At 53.0% G+C, this 15,865-nt stretch overlaps 1 protein-coding gene across 1 annotated transcript; it reads left to right on the forward strand.

Moving 5' to 3' along the window:
• The first annotated feature begins 605 nt into the window (after positions 1-605).
• Positions 606-9,139, forward strand: KRT71 (keratin 71). Its single transcript, XM_043883392.1, has 9 exons — positions 606-1,299; positions 3,727-3,941; positions 4,399-4,459; positions 4,985-5,080; positions 5,423-5,587; positions 5,787-5,912; positions 6,573-6,793; positions 7,441-7,475; positions 8,319-9,139. Exons 1-9 carry the CDS (start codon positions 853-855, stop codon positions 8,528-8,530), a joined length of 1,578 nt encoding a protein of 525 aa, XP_043739327.1. The 5' UTR covers positions 606-852; the 3' UTR covers positions 8,531-9,139.
• Positions 9,140-15,865: the final 6,726 nt, after the last annotated feature.

Here is a 15,865-nt window from a genome sequence, read left to right on the forward strand (position 1 = left end):
TGTGTCCTGCTGCTCCTGCATTGGCAGGTGGATTCTTTACCACTGAGCCCCCTCAGAAGCCCTAGACATCCTTTGCACAGCCTCTAACCTGTCTTATTTTGAGAATTTGAGAGAGGTGAAGTGTGGCAATCCCATTTCTTGGAGAACTTACAGAAGCTCAAGGACCTGCTGTGTCCAGGGTTGACTCTGGTCTGGGCTGTTCATGTCCCTTGCCAGGGAGAGGGTCACTCCACCCCTGATACTCCACTGAGAGAGTTACTGTCCTCTGTGGGTTGGGAGATGAGGCCATGGGGTGGGGTGTGTCTCAGGGGGCCTGGGGAAAGGGTGAACAGCTGAATGAATGGCCCCTTTCCATGAAAGAAGAGGACACAGCTCTGGTTGGAGCTCCCAGATATTCTACCCAGCAACCTTCCCTGTCCAGGGCAGTCCATCTGCTCCCCCTGGTCCCCAGGAGGAAGCCCACAGCCAAGAGAAGATTACTCAGGATAGAGATGATGAAGAGCCAATGACACCCCCCCTGGAGAGGCTGGGGCCTGGGGCAAATTACCCTATAACAGCAGGTTAATTAGATAAGACCCAAATTACATGAGCAAGGCTTGCAAGCCCAGCAATTTGATGGTTTCATGTTGTTTCAGAGGTGGGGAGGCTTGATCTCTAGCTCAGCACAGAGAAAATGACTTCTTGCTCCCAGGCAAGCCAAACCCATGAATTAGCCCTTGACTGGCCAGCCACGAGCCCCAGTGCCAAGCGCATATAAAGGAGGGCACCTGCCAGTCCTCACTGCAACCTGCAGAGCCCTGTGGGAATTTGCCTTCGTTCCTCCAGCATCCAAGCCCCATCTCCACCAGAAACATGAGCCGCCAATTCACCTGCAAGTCGGGAGCTGCTGCCAAGGGAGGCTTCAGTGGCTGCTCAGCTGTGCTCTCCGGAGGCAGCGCGTCCTCCTACCGGGCAGGCGGCAAAGGGCTCAGCGGGGGATTCGGAAGTCGGAGCCTCTACAACCTGGGCGGCGTCCGGAGCATCTCCTTCAACGTGGCCAGTGGCAGTGGGAAGAGTGGAGGTTATGGATTTGGCAGAGGCCGGGCCAGTGGTTTCGCCGGCAGCATGTTTGGCAGCGTGGCCCTGGGGCCCATGTGCCCGACTGTGTGCCCACCTGGAGGCATCCACCAGGTCACCGTCAACGAGAGCCTCCTGGCCCCCCTCAACGTGGAGCTGGACCCCGAGATCCAGAAAGTGCGCGCTCAGGAGCGGGAGCAGATCAAGGCTCTGAACAACAAGTTCGCCTCCTTCATTGACAAGGTGGGTCTGCTAGGACCTGGGGACCTGTGAACAGCCTTTGTCTTTTCTTCTTGGAACATGTGCTTTTGTTGCAACCAGAGAGATTGAGGTTAGAAATAAGAAGGCACTGAATCCAGGGTGACTGAATTAAGGTTTCCTGTGTAGTCTTCCTGAGAAAAGACAGGTAGGTCAATCTCTACTGTCAGAGGCTTGTCAGGGTTACTGAAAGGAGCTCCAAAGAGAAGACAGATCCTTGCTTCTTACTCTTGAGAGCCGGCTTGGTGCTACTGCTAAGCCTGGGTCTAAGCATGCTATATTCAGGGAGAGCCCATGACAAGGAATCTGCCACTGAGGGGCCAGGGAAGCAGTCCTCCTCCTATCATTGCAAGCTGATCTTATCCTCTGGTCCTTTGACAGAAGGACTGGGAGCATCAGCAAATGGTCCTTCATGGGTGGCTTGGCCATGGGCATTAGTTTTGGTGGGTGAGGACTCTCTTGAGAGGCAGAAGAGCATGGTGGGGACAAGGTCTCCACAGTGCTCTGAATTCAGACCTGGTTTCCACCTTGGCCCCATCACCTACCAGCTGTGTGACTTTGTGTGGCTAAGCCAGTCATGTAGCCAGATGCGTGGATGGGTGGAGAGTCATCCACCCTGTCTATACCTCTGTTTCTTCATCTCCACCATGGAGATAATAACCTACTTCTTGGGGTCACTATCAGATTTGTGAAAGAAAATGCATGTGAAGATCTTGGCATGATGCCTGATGCATGCTAAGTACTCCCCAGATGGTGGTTACTGTTATTATCATTTTTATCTCTGAAAGCTGAAGGAGGAGTGTTGAGAAGGAGAAAAATCAAAGGTCTGGAAGAAGCCTCAAGGGATCATCCAGTCCAGATAGGTCCTGCCTTTTTGTAGATAAGAAATGATTGCTCCCATTTTGCCAGTCAGCAAAGGCATGGGGCAATGCCGTGCCCAAGGTCATCTCCGGACAAGGGAAGGTGCAGTTGGAGGCTCAGCCTTCTGACTCCAGACCCAGTACTGGGCACTGGAGGACTCGGCTGGCTACATGACAGTCAGGCACCAAGGATGGGTCAGTCCAGGACAAAGCCTATGTTGTGACAGTCAATGGCCATCAAAACCTTGCCTCCCTACAGCTCTGGACTCCAGTTTGGAGCAGTTCCTGCTGCCTCTGCTCACTTCAGGGGCTGCACTGTCTCGGTGGCTTCTTACCTCCTAAGCCTTTTCACATCTAGAAGATCAAAGTATTCTGAGGTTTGGGGTCTGGGGAGATGGGAGTGGACTGACCTTAGGCTGACTTGGTCAGACCTCACTAAGAAGTAAAAGTCTGGAGACACGGAAAGAAAGACAAGCATGAAGACAGTCACCTCTGTGAAAAAGGTGGTCTGCCTGGGGTGCTCAAAAGCCTGGAGGTTTCCTAAATAATTTTAGTCTCCAGAGGAGTACAATCCCATAATCCCAGGAAGCCAGGGATGATGGGTACATCCTATCAGCCATCCAGATGTGGAGTCCAGATGTGCATTATGGTGTCCTGGGTGTAGGGTTTTCTCTGTGGTGAATACTCAGTCTTCTGTATAGACTTGAAAAAGTCAGGATTGCTTAAACCAAACCAAATGCTGGAGGATCCGCTGGAGGCAAGCTGTTTGGTGACCAATTCCACCTCAACACTGAAGCCCAGACAGTTTTCTGACGTCCTGTGTTTCTGACTTTAAGGAACACAACCTTGTTTAAAGTAGCTGTGCTCACATATGATTAAGAGAGGTCACATGAAAAATAAAAAACCAAAAATCAACCCAAACCGAACAAGAGCTGCAGATCCACCAGCTCTGGTCAGTTTCCTGATCCAGAGAGGCTACAGTGGCATGGGAGTTCTGTCTGTCCATCTTGCTCCATGAACCAAGTTTGCTCTAGGGAAGATGGTTCTGAGGAGCAGGACTAGGGGAGAAGGAAGAGGCCTTGAGAAAGATGGAGTTGGATTCTGATGTAGGAATTTAGAACACCCAGGAGTTCTTGGTCCACTGAGCCTCTTAATCATGAAATACCAGAAAATGAAGAGCAGACTCCTGTCTTTTGAGTGGTCAGCCTTTCCAAAGATGGACTCAGCCTGACTCTGTTGCAGTAAATTCAGGCTCATCCCTGCCCTGGACTGGTTTGGCCGTAGTGGGTTCAGAGTGATCAGATGCACAGATTATTGGAACATATATCTGGGTCCAGTTCTGGGCTCTGATACTTATTAAACCAGTGGACCTTGGGAAAGGTTACCTTCTCAGTTTCCTTTCCACAAAATAAGGTTAAGGAGCATACACCTCTAATAGTTGTTGTGAGGAGTAGAGGAGAAAATGCAGGGGGATCACTTTGCCCAGAGTCCTAGGAGTGACGGGTGTGATGGTTTCCATGGAGGCTCAACATTTCTGGGCACTGGGTTTCAGGTGAGGTTCCTGGAGCAGCAGAACCAGGTGCTGGAGACCAAGTGGGAGCTGCTGCAGCAGTTGGATCTGAACAACTGTAAGAACAACCTAGAGCCCATCCTCGAGGGCTACATCAGCAACCTGAGGAAGCAGCTGGAGACGCTGTCCGGGGACCGGGTGAGGCTGGACTCGGAGCTGAGGAGTGTACGGGATGTGGTGGAGGACTACAAGAAGAGGTGAGTGGGGAGGGGACTCCCTGTAGCTATGACTGTCCCTGTCCCTTTTGAGGAGGAGTGGGCAGCTACCCCAGCTTGAAGTTTTTGGAGGCAGGGGGCAGTGTTCCTTGTCATACCAAGTAGAATCACCCCAAGAAAGCTCTGGGACTTGCTCCCTGCTCTTCCAACCTGGCACTTGGGACACATGGGTGGTTTCCTTCAGGATATTCATTCCACATGCTCCTTTCTCATTTTTGAAGCTCAATCTCCAACAATCTCCTTCTTCCAAAATTGGTGATCACATCCCCTCCTCCAGGAAGCCTTCTTGCCTGGCTGGCCCCAAAGGCCCTGGACTCTGCAGGCCCTCCAGCATCTGTGCCCTCTGTCAAGCACACTGCCCCCAGCTCAGGCTCTTCCCTGGGCAAGCGAGGGTTCTCAGTGAGACATAGTAACCAAAAAAGCCCTGGCATTCCCACAGGTATGAGGAAGAAATCAACAGGCGGACAGCAGCGGAGAACGAGTTTGTGCTGCTCAAGAAGGTGAGGGGGCAGGCAGGTCTGGGGTCTGGGGTTGGCCTGGGAGCTGGTGGAGCTGAGCAAGCCAGTGTGCTCTGCTTTCAAAGAAAGTGAGCTTATTCCAAAATGGTGAGGGGAAGGCAGGGGAAAACCATGATGCAAAATTATCCAGAGAAGGGAATAAAAAGAGAGAGAGGATGGGGGCATTCTTGAGCGCTTAATGGGGGTAGAATTCTTCCACAGTGAAGAACAGCAGAGAACAACACTCAGAAGTCCCCTGCAGCTGCAGGCCTGGCTCGGATGCCACAGGATGACTGATAGCAGCCTGGCTGGGGCTCCTTTTCTTAGCGGGGCACCCCATCCCTACTGCCGAGGGAGCCCATTCACAGGATGGGGCAGGGCTGGGCCCTCTGCTCCTTCCTCCCCTTTCTCATGAGCCTCCCAGAGAGGAGAGGTGGCTAGTTCCCTGTGCAAGGGAGGAGCCTGCAGTGTGTGTTGCCTTCTTGGCTGCAGTGGCAGTGACCTGGGGATGGCTGGGCTATCTTTCAGGATGTGGATGCGGCTTATGCCAATAAGGTGGAGTTGCAGGCCAAGGTGGACTCCATGGACCAGGAGATCAAGTTCTTCAAGTGTCTCTATGAAGCCGTAAGTCTATCTCTCCATTTCACTCCTCTGAGGGCTACCATTAGGGTAAGACTCTACTTGAGACCAGGAGGGACACCCAGGCCCCTGCTCTCATCTATTCATCTCCATTTCAGCCCCGAGAGGCTCCTCATCTCCACTCTCTGGGTGGGAGGGAAATGGTCCTGGCCTTACCTCCATGCCAGCAGGACTCTGTCTTGGGCCTGAAGGGAACTTGCTATGCGCCGTGAGCAGCAGTCTTGGTTTGGAGCCTCTAAATGGCATCACTGGGATTTGCTCACCTCATGAGGGAGGTTGTTGACCTCCATCAGTCATGTCTCGAGACCATCCCTGATTCCCCTGCAGGAGATCGCTCAGATCCAGTCCCACATCAGCGACATGTCTGTCATCCTGTCAATGGACAACAACCGTGACCTGAACCTGGACAGCATTATTGATGAGGTCCGTGCCCAGTATGAGGACATCGCCCTGAAGAGCAAGGCTGAGGCTGAGGCACTGTACCAGACCAAGGTGAGCTGGGCTGTGGCAAGGCCGGGGAGGGTGACCCCATTAGACAGGAGGGCTGGGCCAGATCATTCTCAGAGTGGAGACAATATCCAGTTAAGTGTCCAGCATGGCCTGTCCCCATGACATCACCAACCCCAGCCACCATGCACTCCCACGACACACTCATCACCCCTAACCATGGCTCTGTTCTTTGGGTCCGCAGTTCCAGGAGTTGCAGCTGGCAGCCGGCCGGCATGGGGACGACCTCAAAAACACCAAGAACGAGATCTCAGAGCTCACCCGGCTCATCCAGAGAATCCGCTCAGAGATTGAGAATGTGAAGAAGCAGGTGAGATGGCTGGTTGCTTTTGCCAATTGGGCACAATTGGTGGGTTGAGGGGAGGTGATGAATGGGCTGAGGGTGTCAGCCTCCCAAATCTCTGCCCAGGAAGGGAAAGGGGCCAAAGAGGTCACCACATCAAACTCTTAGAGCAGGCATCCCTGGGGTGTCTCAATTGCGGCTCAAGAGCCGGGGGTATGGTAAGCACAATAGTTGGTCCTAGAGCATCTCCTTCCCCATGCCCTTGTTTCTGGCCCCACACACCTGGGCAGCCACTGACACTGTACCTTCAATACAGTGTTCCAGTGGTCTCTTCTCCCAGACTTTAAAGTCAAGAGCAGAAGGCTGAGCTTTATTCTCACTCACTTTGTATTCTCAGCATAGGCTGGCCAAATAAATGACTTTGCAAGGAACTGAGTGGTTCTGAATCTATCAGGGCTGCAGAATGCACTATTTTTCATCCACCAATGTCTAAACACAAGGCAGTGAAGCTAAAGCTAAGGAAGGGCTTGCCAATGCCAGAAAGGGCTCCAACTAGAAGAGGAACAGGGAGGTCTGACAGGTGGAGGTGGGCGTGTCTGCTTCAGAATCTCAGAGAATGAGTGGGACTTGGATTTGGATGATTCCAGGGAGCCCTTCTGGTTTCCAACTCTCCAATTCCCCGTTTAGGCTTCCAACTTGGAGACGGCCATCGCCGACGCCGAACAGAGGGGTGACAATGCTCTGAAGGATGCCAGGGCCAAGCTGGATGAGCTGGAGGCTGCCCTGCACCAGTCCAAGGAGGAGCTGGCCAGGATGATGCGCGAGTACCAGGAACTCATGAGCCTGAAGCTGGCCCTGGACATGGAGATCGCCACCTACCGCAAGCTGCTGGAGAGTGAGGAGTGCAGGTAACGGGGGCTGCTCTGGCAGGAAGGCAGGGGTTGGGGAAGGACCCAAGGAGAAAGCCCAATACATCCTAATCCAGAAAAGATGAGTTCTTGGGGAGTGAAGAGGTGGTGATGCTAGGGAAAATAACAGAATTGATAATACCTACCCAGACGTGAGTGCTTACTTCATACCAGGCACTGTGCTATGTGTATTGGCTCACTCAATCCTCACAACTTCCCTGTATGTACCTGGGCACACTCCCATTCCCGCCAAAAAGAAAAAGAAAAACCCATTACTTGGTCCATCTTCCTTAACTGCCCAGGTCCAAGATGAGCTTGTGAGAGATGGGTGGCCACTCCAGCATCCCCAGTGCTCTTGGGAGAAGGAAAGGATCAAAGCCTGGGTCTGACCTTTGGGAGGTGTTTTCCTGTCTCTCAGATGTTAAACCTCATTAGGTTTAACTTGGATGGCTGCCTGGTTACCCCCAAAGATTCAAGGGTGTCCCCCATAGCTTCTCAAGCTCTGTTTGTGCCAGAGGAGCCCTGGAATTTCCATAGGTGCCTATTGAATTCAGAAACCCACATTAGTCTGGTGGGGGCCCCAGCTTTGAGGTTAATAGATTACAGGTTGAATGACTGCTTGCTCTTATTTCTCCCCTTGTTAACAGGATGTCAGGAGAATTTCCCTCCCCTGTCAGCATCTGTAAGTACCTATATGCTTGGACCTAAAACTGCACACTCTGTGGACTTGAAAGGGCCTTAGTTATACCACACATGTGGAGATGAGCAATCTAAGGACCAGAGAAGGAAAACCTTTGGCTGAGATCACACAGCCAGATAGCAGAGTATTGCCAAGCAATCAGGCCTCCTGTCTCCCAGCCCAGGGCTCCTTCCCACTTATCACGGTCTCCCTGTTCCCAGGGGACGGAAGCTAGGAAGGCTCTCATCAAGGGAATGGGGAAACAAAGGACGTGGTACAAGAAAATGAGTATGGGTGAGAGGCCCGGAGAGCCAGGTTGCGAGGTTATGATCACACCCGGGCTGGGGGACTGGTGAATGGTGGACCTCGGGGCTGGGGGACTGGGGAATGGTGGACCTCGGAAGTCAAGTTGACAGTTGTTAGATGTCTAGATTTCTCACCAGGGCTAAGAGTTAAATCATAGCTTCCCAAAGATGCCCCTGGAGGACAGCTGGCAGGAGGTAGGGGGAAGAGGCTGGAGGCTGAGAAGTTTAGAGAAAAGGCTGACAGAAGAGGCAGGAGGTGTCCAGAATGATGCAGGGACCAAAGAGGTGGACCTCTGAGAGTTAAGAATCAGCTGGATTGAGTCTAAACTGGGCAAACCTAGGGTAGGGAGTGGGGGGAGCTGCCTCTGAGATATTGTCCCCAGTGGGGAGGGAGTTGACTGTGACTGGGTCCCCCAGCCAAACCTTTGTTCCAAGAAGAGCCGCACCTGTCCTGGGGAAAGGCAGCCTCCTCCGGCCCAGGCCCTAGCTGTGCCTGCGGGGTGCTGACCGGGCTCTCCCCTCTGCTCTCCCCGCCCCGCAGCCATCATCAGCAGCACCAGCGGCAGCGGTGGCTATGGCTTCCGGCCCAGCTCGGTCAGCGGAGGCTACGTGGCCAACAGCGGCAGCTGCATCTCTGGAGTGTGCAGTGTCCGAGGCGGGGAGAGCCGGAGCCGGAGCAGCACCACCGACTACAAGGATGCCCTGGGGAAGGGCTCCAGCCTGAGTGCCCCCTCCAAGAAAGCCAGTCGGTAGAGACGGCTGCCCTCCCGCCATCCCTGCGTCCCGGCTCTGGCTTGCGCACATGCGCTCCCCCAGCCCACTGTCAGCCCCACCCCACCCCACCCAACCTGCTCTTGTACCTCGGTGCTGGCCTTGGCCCCTCACTTCTCCCAGACTGTGTCTTCCTGAACCTGGACAGGTGTGGACAACTAAGCTTGGTGAAATTCCTCCTTGCACATGCTGGGGTTTGCCTCCTTGGCTGTGGTCCCTGAACCATGCCATGGGCTCCCAGCCTTTCGGCCTCTGCACAGCCTCTGACTCAGTTGCTGATTACTCTGTCTGGCTCCGTGGGTCTCAGACCGAGGCCCTCTTCTCACACTGGGGCCTTGGTCCCAGCTCCTGCTTGTGGTAGGAGCTGGCTCTATGTTCAGGAAAAGGAGGGCTGAAGGACAGACAACCAAGCGAGACCATCCCCACTCCACCCTGGCTGGCTCACGGCTCATTCTGAGTGGACCGAGTACAACACAGGGACTCTTTCTTCATTCTATCCTGCACCCACAAGCAGGGAAGAGGAGGCCCCTTCATTTCTCCTTTCTCCTTAAAGACCTTCCCACTGCATCCTCAATAAACAGCACGATCTGATGGCTTGGTCTCTGAGTGGTCAAGGTGCGCGCACAGACCTCAGTTCAGATGCTTCTGTGAGCAGACGCCACACAGGCACATGGACACACACATTACACCACGACATATCACCTGGGCAGCCCGCATTTCCAGGTTAATCTTCTCTGTAGAGCAGAAAGAGAAGATGTTCTCTGAGTCCACGTGGCAGAGGGGCCTGGAGCACCTGTTGGGCTGCAGGCTCATGAAGTGTGGAGCAGAGCTGGGAAGAGGGAGGGAGAGGGCGTGGGGGAAAGAAAGGGAAACATAGACAGGGTGTGTGTGTGGCCTGGTTTGTGGCTTTCAACACAAGTGTTGCCTGTGTCCACTGGCAGAAATGGTCCTGCTCTTGACAGAGACTCTGGTGTCTTTCTGAGAACTGCTTGTTTTCTAGACGGACGGTGGGAGCTTGGCAGGCAGTTATCTGCATTTGTTCAACCTGTGCCTCACTGTCACAGTCCTGGCCCCTGGGCAGGGTGGGGGATCTCCCAAGAAGGGTGGAGCTGGTGGGGACCCAGCCCCCTGGACCCTCTGTTAGAAAATCTAAGATAGGGACCAAGTTTTCACAGCCTGAGCCCAGACTGGGGCAGAGTGAGTTGGGCATGGGGCAGACTGTGAGGTTTAGTGACTGTGCAGTTGGCACTTCCCCAGACACCTGTCTGTCCTGCTCCCACTGTGGTGGAGGCCATTCCTGCCCTGTGGCGGGAAGGGCTGTAAGGAGGCAGATGGATGGATTCCACAGTGACCAGAGAGAGCTGGCAAACCTCAGCCAGGAAGTCCCTGGAGTTCACAAGGGCTTCCAAAGAGGGAGGAGGAGGGATTGGATAATAGAATGGATGGGCTAGGTAGGCAGATAGAACTTGAGAGTAGTGGTTAGGGCTTAGAGCAAGGCCACAAGGCCAGGCTTGAATGCCCCCAACCACCCAGGAAGTGATCATCGGCCAGGGCTTCCAAGCTGCCTTCAACCAGGAAGTCAACGCCACCTTTCAGCAGGTGTGGGTGGAGGAGGGGCAAGCAGATCAAGACTCAGAAGCAAGTTTTGCTTCCCTGGTTGCCAAGGTGAGGCTGGTGTGTATGTGTGCTTCCAGAACTGGGTAGAGACATTGCCATTTCCTCAGCAAAGGGGTCACACACACCTGCTGTCTCTGTCACTCTGCTCCCTTTGCAGCAGTGAGGACTGAGGTGGGACAGCAGAAAGAACTTTCCAGGTGAGAGGTTTAGAAGAGATGCTAGATTATTAAATGTGGAGATGGAGACTGCCTCTTTAGATGCTGCTGTTTTATCAGCCAGGTTGAGGGGAGGGACTGAAGACCACTCCCTCGTCTCTTTCTGCCCCAGGGCTCATGGGGGTCTTCCGGGTGGGCAGGGTGATTCTGGGTTCTGGGTCCATTTTCTAGAACAGCAGATCAAGGTGCTGGAGAGTGAGAGAAACTTCTTGCATGAGGCAATCGAGAGCCCCACCCTGAGGCCCCTGGTCAGGGCTTAAGTTATCAGCTTGGCAGGTCTGAGAGTGGGATGGCTGGGCTGAATGTGCACTGCAGACTTGGTTTGGGGAACATGAGAGGGCTCTGGGGAAGGACTAGTGACAATGACTAGCAATTAGGGTGGCCACTGTGTTATGTGAGTCTACAAGGTCATTGGATTGTGGTTACTGAGAGCAATGGTTCTTGACATTGACTGAAAAATAACTTGGGAATTTCAAAACAAATACTGTTGCCTGAGCCTCTATTACAAATCAGTTAAGTCAGGCTACTGGGGTGGGGTCCAACTTTCACCAGTATCTTTTGAAGTTAGTGAAGGAATTCTAGGGAACGGCTCGAGCTGAGAACCCCTGATCTAGGATGTGGTCTTAGGGATCCAGAAAGGAAGAATGTCAAGATCGATTAGTAATGCCTGCTGTGGCGGGAGGTGGAGGGAGTCAAGGCATAGGGTGCCTTCCAGGAAGGAACCAGCAGGCCTGGGCCTCAAACACATCCATGTTTCTGTCCATGGGCAATCAGCAGGTCCTGGGCCTGGCTGCATCATCCCAGTAGAAGAACATGATGGCCCTGGGGAGGGTGGCCCAAGTCCTGGAAGACCAGGAGCCCTGAAATGCTCTCTAGCTGGGTTCCCTGACTAAAGGGCCAGGTCCAGGGCAAAGGACACTTGAAATGGGCTCCCAGAGTGGGAAGGGGATGACTAAAGGGCCCACCTAACACCTCTCAGCCAGTGTCTGGGGCTGCAGGCAGGAACTGGACTGATACCAGATTAATCACCAGGTGGGGGGTCGGGGGGTGGGGGTGATGGAGATGTTGGGGCAGCTCTTAGGCTGGAGACTGGTTTAGAGACAGCCTGGAAGCTACTGGACAGCTCCACTGCACAGGATGGCTTGTGTCAGAGGGAGCCTGGAGTGGAGTTGAGGGGCAAGGGCAGGGCTTGGGTGGATCCTGAGGGTACAGAGGCTATGGTTGGCCGTATCTCTGGGAGAAGAGGAGAGAGAGGAGTCATCAAGTATTCCTTTCCTCAGATGCAGATAGTGAAGCCCTTTGATACTTGGCAAGTGCCTCTTGCTCTCAGACCTTGTTTCTGCTCCCCTACCCACCTGACTCATCACCTCCTCCCATACCAATGACAGGGAATGAATCACCTTCACCTGTGTACTCCTGTACCTGGCACACCATTTGCACTCAGCACAAGTGGGTGAACTAAGAGCCCCCCAACCCCAAGTACACTCTGACGCCAGGCTGCATGGTGGGTCCTGACAGGAGCTGGTCCTTGGTATAATCCGCTGAAGGCCCCTGTAGCAGGAAGGCCAGACATATCAGTGGCCCAGCTGGGGGACTATCGGGGGCTATGTGAGTCAGGCTGGCTGTAGATGTGGACATTGGCACCCTTGGGACATCTCTGGAGGGCAAGGAGAGCAAAGGGTGTTCCACATGGCACCCAGGGGTCCTGCCAAGGGGCTGAAGCCTCCTGACACTGACCTATGCCCTGCTCCTTTTCTTCATCTGTGGAGCCTCAGCCCTTAGCCCCTTTCCTATACTTCAGGCCCAGAGTACCACGTAGGGGTCTTAGGACAGGATTTGGAAACTGATGTTTATGGAGCCCTAGCCCTGGGCTGAGCACCTCTCTGAGGCAGGTGGTGTTGTTCCTAAGACAGACATGCTAAATCCAAGGCCACTGAACAGTACCTGGAGCCAGGATTCCATGAGCTCTGTCTCCCAGAGCCCACACTCTTTCCACATCGCCACCCTGCCTCCCGGTGTGGGAACGGCCTGCCTCTGCCCACCCAGCTGCTGTGCGTTTGTTCCCACCCTACCCCTGACATCCCATGGGCTCCCTGCCCATTCTCTGTTGGAACTTTCATCGTATTCTGTCATCTGAAGCCTGATGTCTCTGAGTCCTTGGCACTGGGCTGGGTTCCCTTTTCATCTCCTGACCTCCGTTAAGCCATCTCACTTTTACATACTGCTGGCTTCTTGCAGAGGCTGTGGCTCCACAGTCACTGGTCAGTCACAGTAGCCCATCCCCTCAATGGTGGGGGTCTTTAAGGCAGTACCTTGATCAAGCTCCTCTTGATCCCGGTCTCCCATGCTAGAGGCAGCCAGGGGTGGTGGTGGCCCTGGATCAGGAGCAGGTGGGGGTGTTAAAGATGTGGTGAGTATTTAGTCACTCAGTCCTGTCCGACTCTGTGTAACCCCGTGGACTGTAGCCCAACAGACTCCTCTGTCCATGGAATTCTCCAGGCAGGAATACTGAAATGGGTAGCCATTTCCTTCTCCAGGGGATTTTTCTGACCCGGGGATCAAATCTGGGTCCCCTGCATTGCAGTTGGATTACCATCTGAGCCAATTCTCAATTACCAGCTGAGCCACCAGGGAAGCCCTGAAGAAGTGGTGGAGCTGGGCTAAGTGGATGGGGGTGGAGAGGTTTTGGAGGGAATGAGCTGAAGCAGACTGGAGTGGGCAGTTTATCTTGAGAAGCTGGCTGGGCTCTGGGAACAGAAGCATCAAAATGAAATCCTAGATCAGCAAGAAGAATCTGGAGATATAAGAAGGAGATGGCCCGGCCATGCAAGTTGGTGCTTCTGGTCACTGTCGTTTGCCTAGACATCAGTATGGTGGCCAGTCCAGCCAGCTGAAGATGGCTGCCACCTCTGCCACCACCATGACAGAGGTATCTCTAGTTTTCCTGAGCGTCTTCTGAGAAGACTCGGGAGACCTCATGTCTCACCACTTGACCTTGGAAAAGTTCTGTTACTTCTCTGACCACCGCCCCTCCCGCCATTCAGGACCCCGTCTCCCTATCATGCGTGTGTTATCTTGCCCAGCAGTGAAGACTGTTTCTCCTCTGGCTTACTCACCTGCTGCCTCTAGGGGCTGGAGATCCTTGGGTCCTGTAGCCTAACCCCACTGGCCCAAATCTCATCAACTGAGGGCTTATCAACACCACTTGAGGAGAAGGGACATTTTCAAGTCTGAGAGTCTCTCTGCCTTAGCTATTTCTGTCCCACCATTCTAGACTGAATGCAATCACTGTGCACTGCCAGTGCTGGTGGAAGAGGGAGAAAAGCCATCCAAAAATGACGAATAGGCCACAGAGCAGATAACTGAGAGCGTAGAGGATCCAAGGATTATTACCATCAGGAGAAATAGAAAATAAATTTATGCTCTAGGAACTAGCTCCTCTCACTTCGTCCTGACTCTTTTGTTTGTTTGAATAGCTCATAGATAGCCTTGGAATCCAGCCAAATCAGGAAAGAGGGGCCTCCAAGTTGTCATAGAAAATCCTCGAAGCAAATAAGAGGTGGATGAATCATGGCTTTGACTGCCCAAAGGATGGATGGGACAGGGTAGATGGTGGGAAGATTCCTGTTTGACTCCCCACCCCCCCCCACCCCTAATCCCCACATTTCAAGTCAGTGAATAGAGCATCAGGGCAAGGGGCCCCATGCAGGCTGAGGCAGGTTTGCAAAGGAGGGTTGGTGGGGACACCGCACCCTCTGGAGCCAGAAAGGTTGGGGTGTTCTCTCTGCACGTCCTCAGCTGGCAGGTCAGCCCAGGCCCAGCATTCCCTCTGACACCCCTTCCTCTACAGTCAGAGGTGCTGGGGGTTGGGTACCACCCTTTGAGGATCCTTTGCAGTTTCTCAGAGGTCCTAAGAGCACTTGATTAATTGCCCCCTGCTTGAAAGAGGTAAGTGGTGAGAGTGTGAACGGTCCAGAGTCCATCATCCAACAGGATTTCAAATAATATGCTAAGGCTGCCAGCTTCTAATTGGGCCAAAATGGGATCAATGACCATCGACTGCCTTTATTGTTTCAAAAAAGAAAAGGACCATTTAACAGTAGGAGGGACACGCTCTCAGAACAAGATCAGTCCTTGAATTTAAACAAAGTCAGCCACACAAGAAACTTACTGCACCATACTTACCTTTCTCCCTTAGCTCCAGACCAGTGAAAACTGCTTCAGCATTTATTGTACAACCTCTTCCTAGCTCAGCCCCTCATCCAAACAATGAGAGTAAAAGCACTCTGTCAATGACACAACATTGAGAAAATCATCAAAAGGAACAATAAAGGGGAAGTCTGTAGAAAAAGAGCATGAGCGGCCCGATGAAAGGAGTGATGACAATGATGATCCTGCAGAAGGAATGTGGCGAGGCGGGAAGGGAGGAGTGGGCTGCTGGTCCACCCTGCAGGGCTGCACCCACACCAAGAACCTTGTCCCCTATGCCTGCTTCCTCTTCTGCAAAAGTGGAAATAATAATAACCACCTCCTGTTATTGTAGTGGCTGAGACATAAAAATGCCAGGCCCATAATAAGTGTCAGCTATTATTGTTATTATTACTATTATTAGGAACAATGATAGCTAGGAAACCACCGATAACTTTTAGAGGTTCACTGGGACCCCGATCCTAATTTGATTTCCCAGCAGCGAGTCCTTTCTTTGGCGTTTCTCCCAGACTGGTGTGACGCTAGTGGTAAAGAACCCGCTTGCCAATGCAGGAGACAAAAGAGATGTGGGTTTGATCCCTGGGTCAGGAAGATCCCCTGGAGGAGGGCATGGTAACCCACAGTATGCTTGCCTAGAGAATCCCACTGACAGAGGAGCCTGGTGGGCTACAGTCCATAGGGTCTGGAAGAATCAGACACAACTGAAGCAATTTGGCCATGCACATGCCAGACTGATACATTTGAGCCTGTTTCTGAAACTGCCTCCTCCAGGGAACTAATCCAGGTCTGCAGAGCCCATGGCTTCCTTCTCAGTCTCACCCCACAGAATGGAGTTTTTGCCCCTGAACTTTTTCCTGAATGAAACCCCTGGAGTTTCCTCCTAAAACTCTGCCTTTCTCCTAACATGTAGATGTTGCTAAGTTTGTGGTTTACTTGAAACAGGATTGCTACATTTTCCCCAGGGCCTCCTGGTTATTTATTAGTAGTCTTAGTGCTGGAGGTATCTTCTCCAGGGTCCCAGTGGGCAGAGCCTGGGAGGTCCATGTCTCCCTGTGCAGTGATCAGGACAGAACTGTCTCCAGGTGAACTTGCTGTTTTTGATAATGGTAGGAAAAAGACACCCTCAGAGTTGTGCCCACAGAACTCTGAAGGCTACTCCCCCGCACCACTCCCCTCGCTGAAGCTCAGCCCACCTCTCTGCCTCACTGAAGACCTGTCTTTGACTGGATTGGGAATGGCCACCTTTCATCCTGGAGGACCAGGTGTGCCAGAAGTT

The sequence above is a fragment of the Cervus elaphus genome, chromosome 3, assembly GCF_910594005.1.
Source record: "Cervus elaphus chromosome 3, mCerEla1.1, whole genome shotgun sequence".
NCBI lineage: Eukaryota > Metazoa > Chordata > Mammalia > Artiodactyla > Cervidae > Cervus > Cervus elaphus.

Bases quoted from the DNA above. Each gene is read 5' to 3' on its own strand.
- KRT71 (XM_043883392.1), top strand. From the start codon at position 853: ATGAGCCGCCAATTCACCTGCAAGTCGGGAGCTGCTGCCAAGGGAGGC. The intron at 1,300-3,726 runs GTGGGTCTGCTA...ACTGGGTTTCAG, and splicing joins TCGCCTCCTTCATTGACAAG to GTGAGGTTCCTGGAGCAGCA. The intron at 4,460-4,984 runs GTGAGGGGGCAG...GCTATCTTTCAG, and splicing joins AGTTTGTGCTGCTCAAGAAG to GATGTGGATGCGGCTTATGC.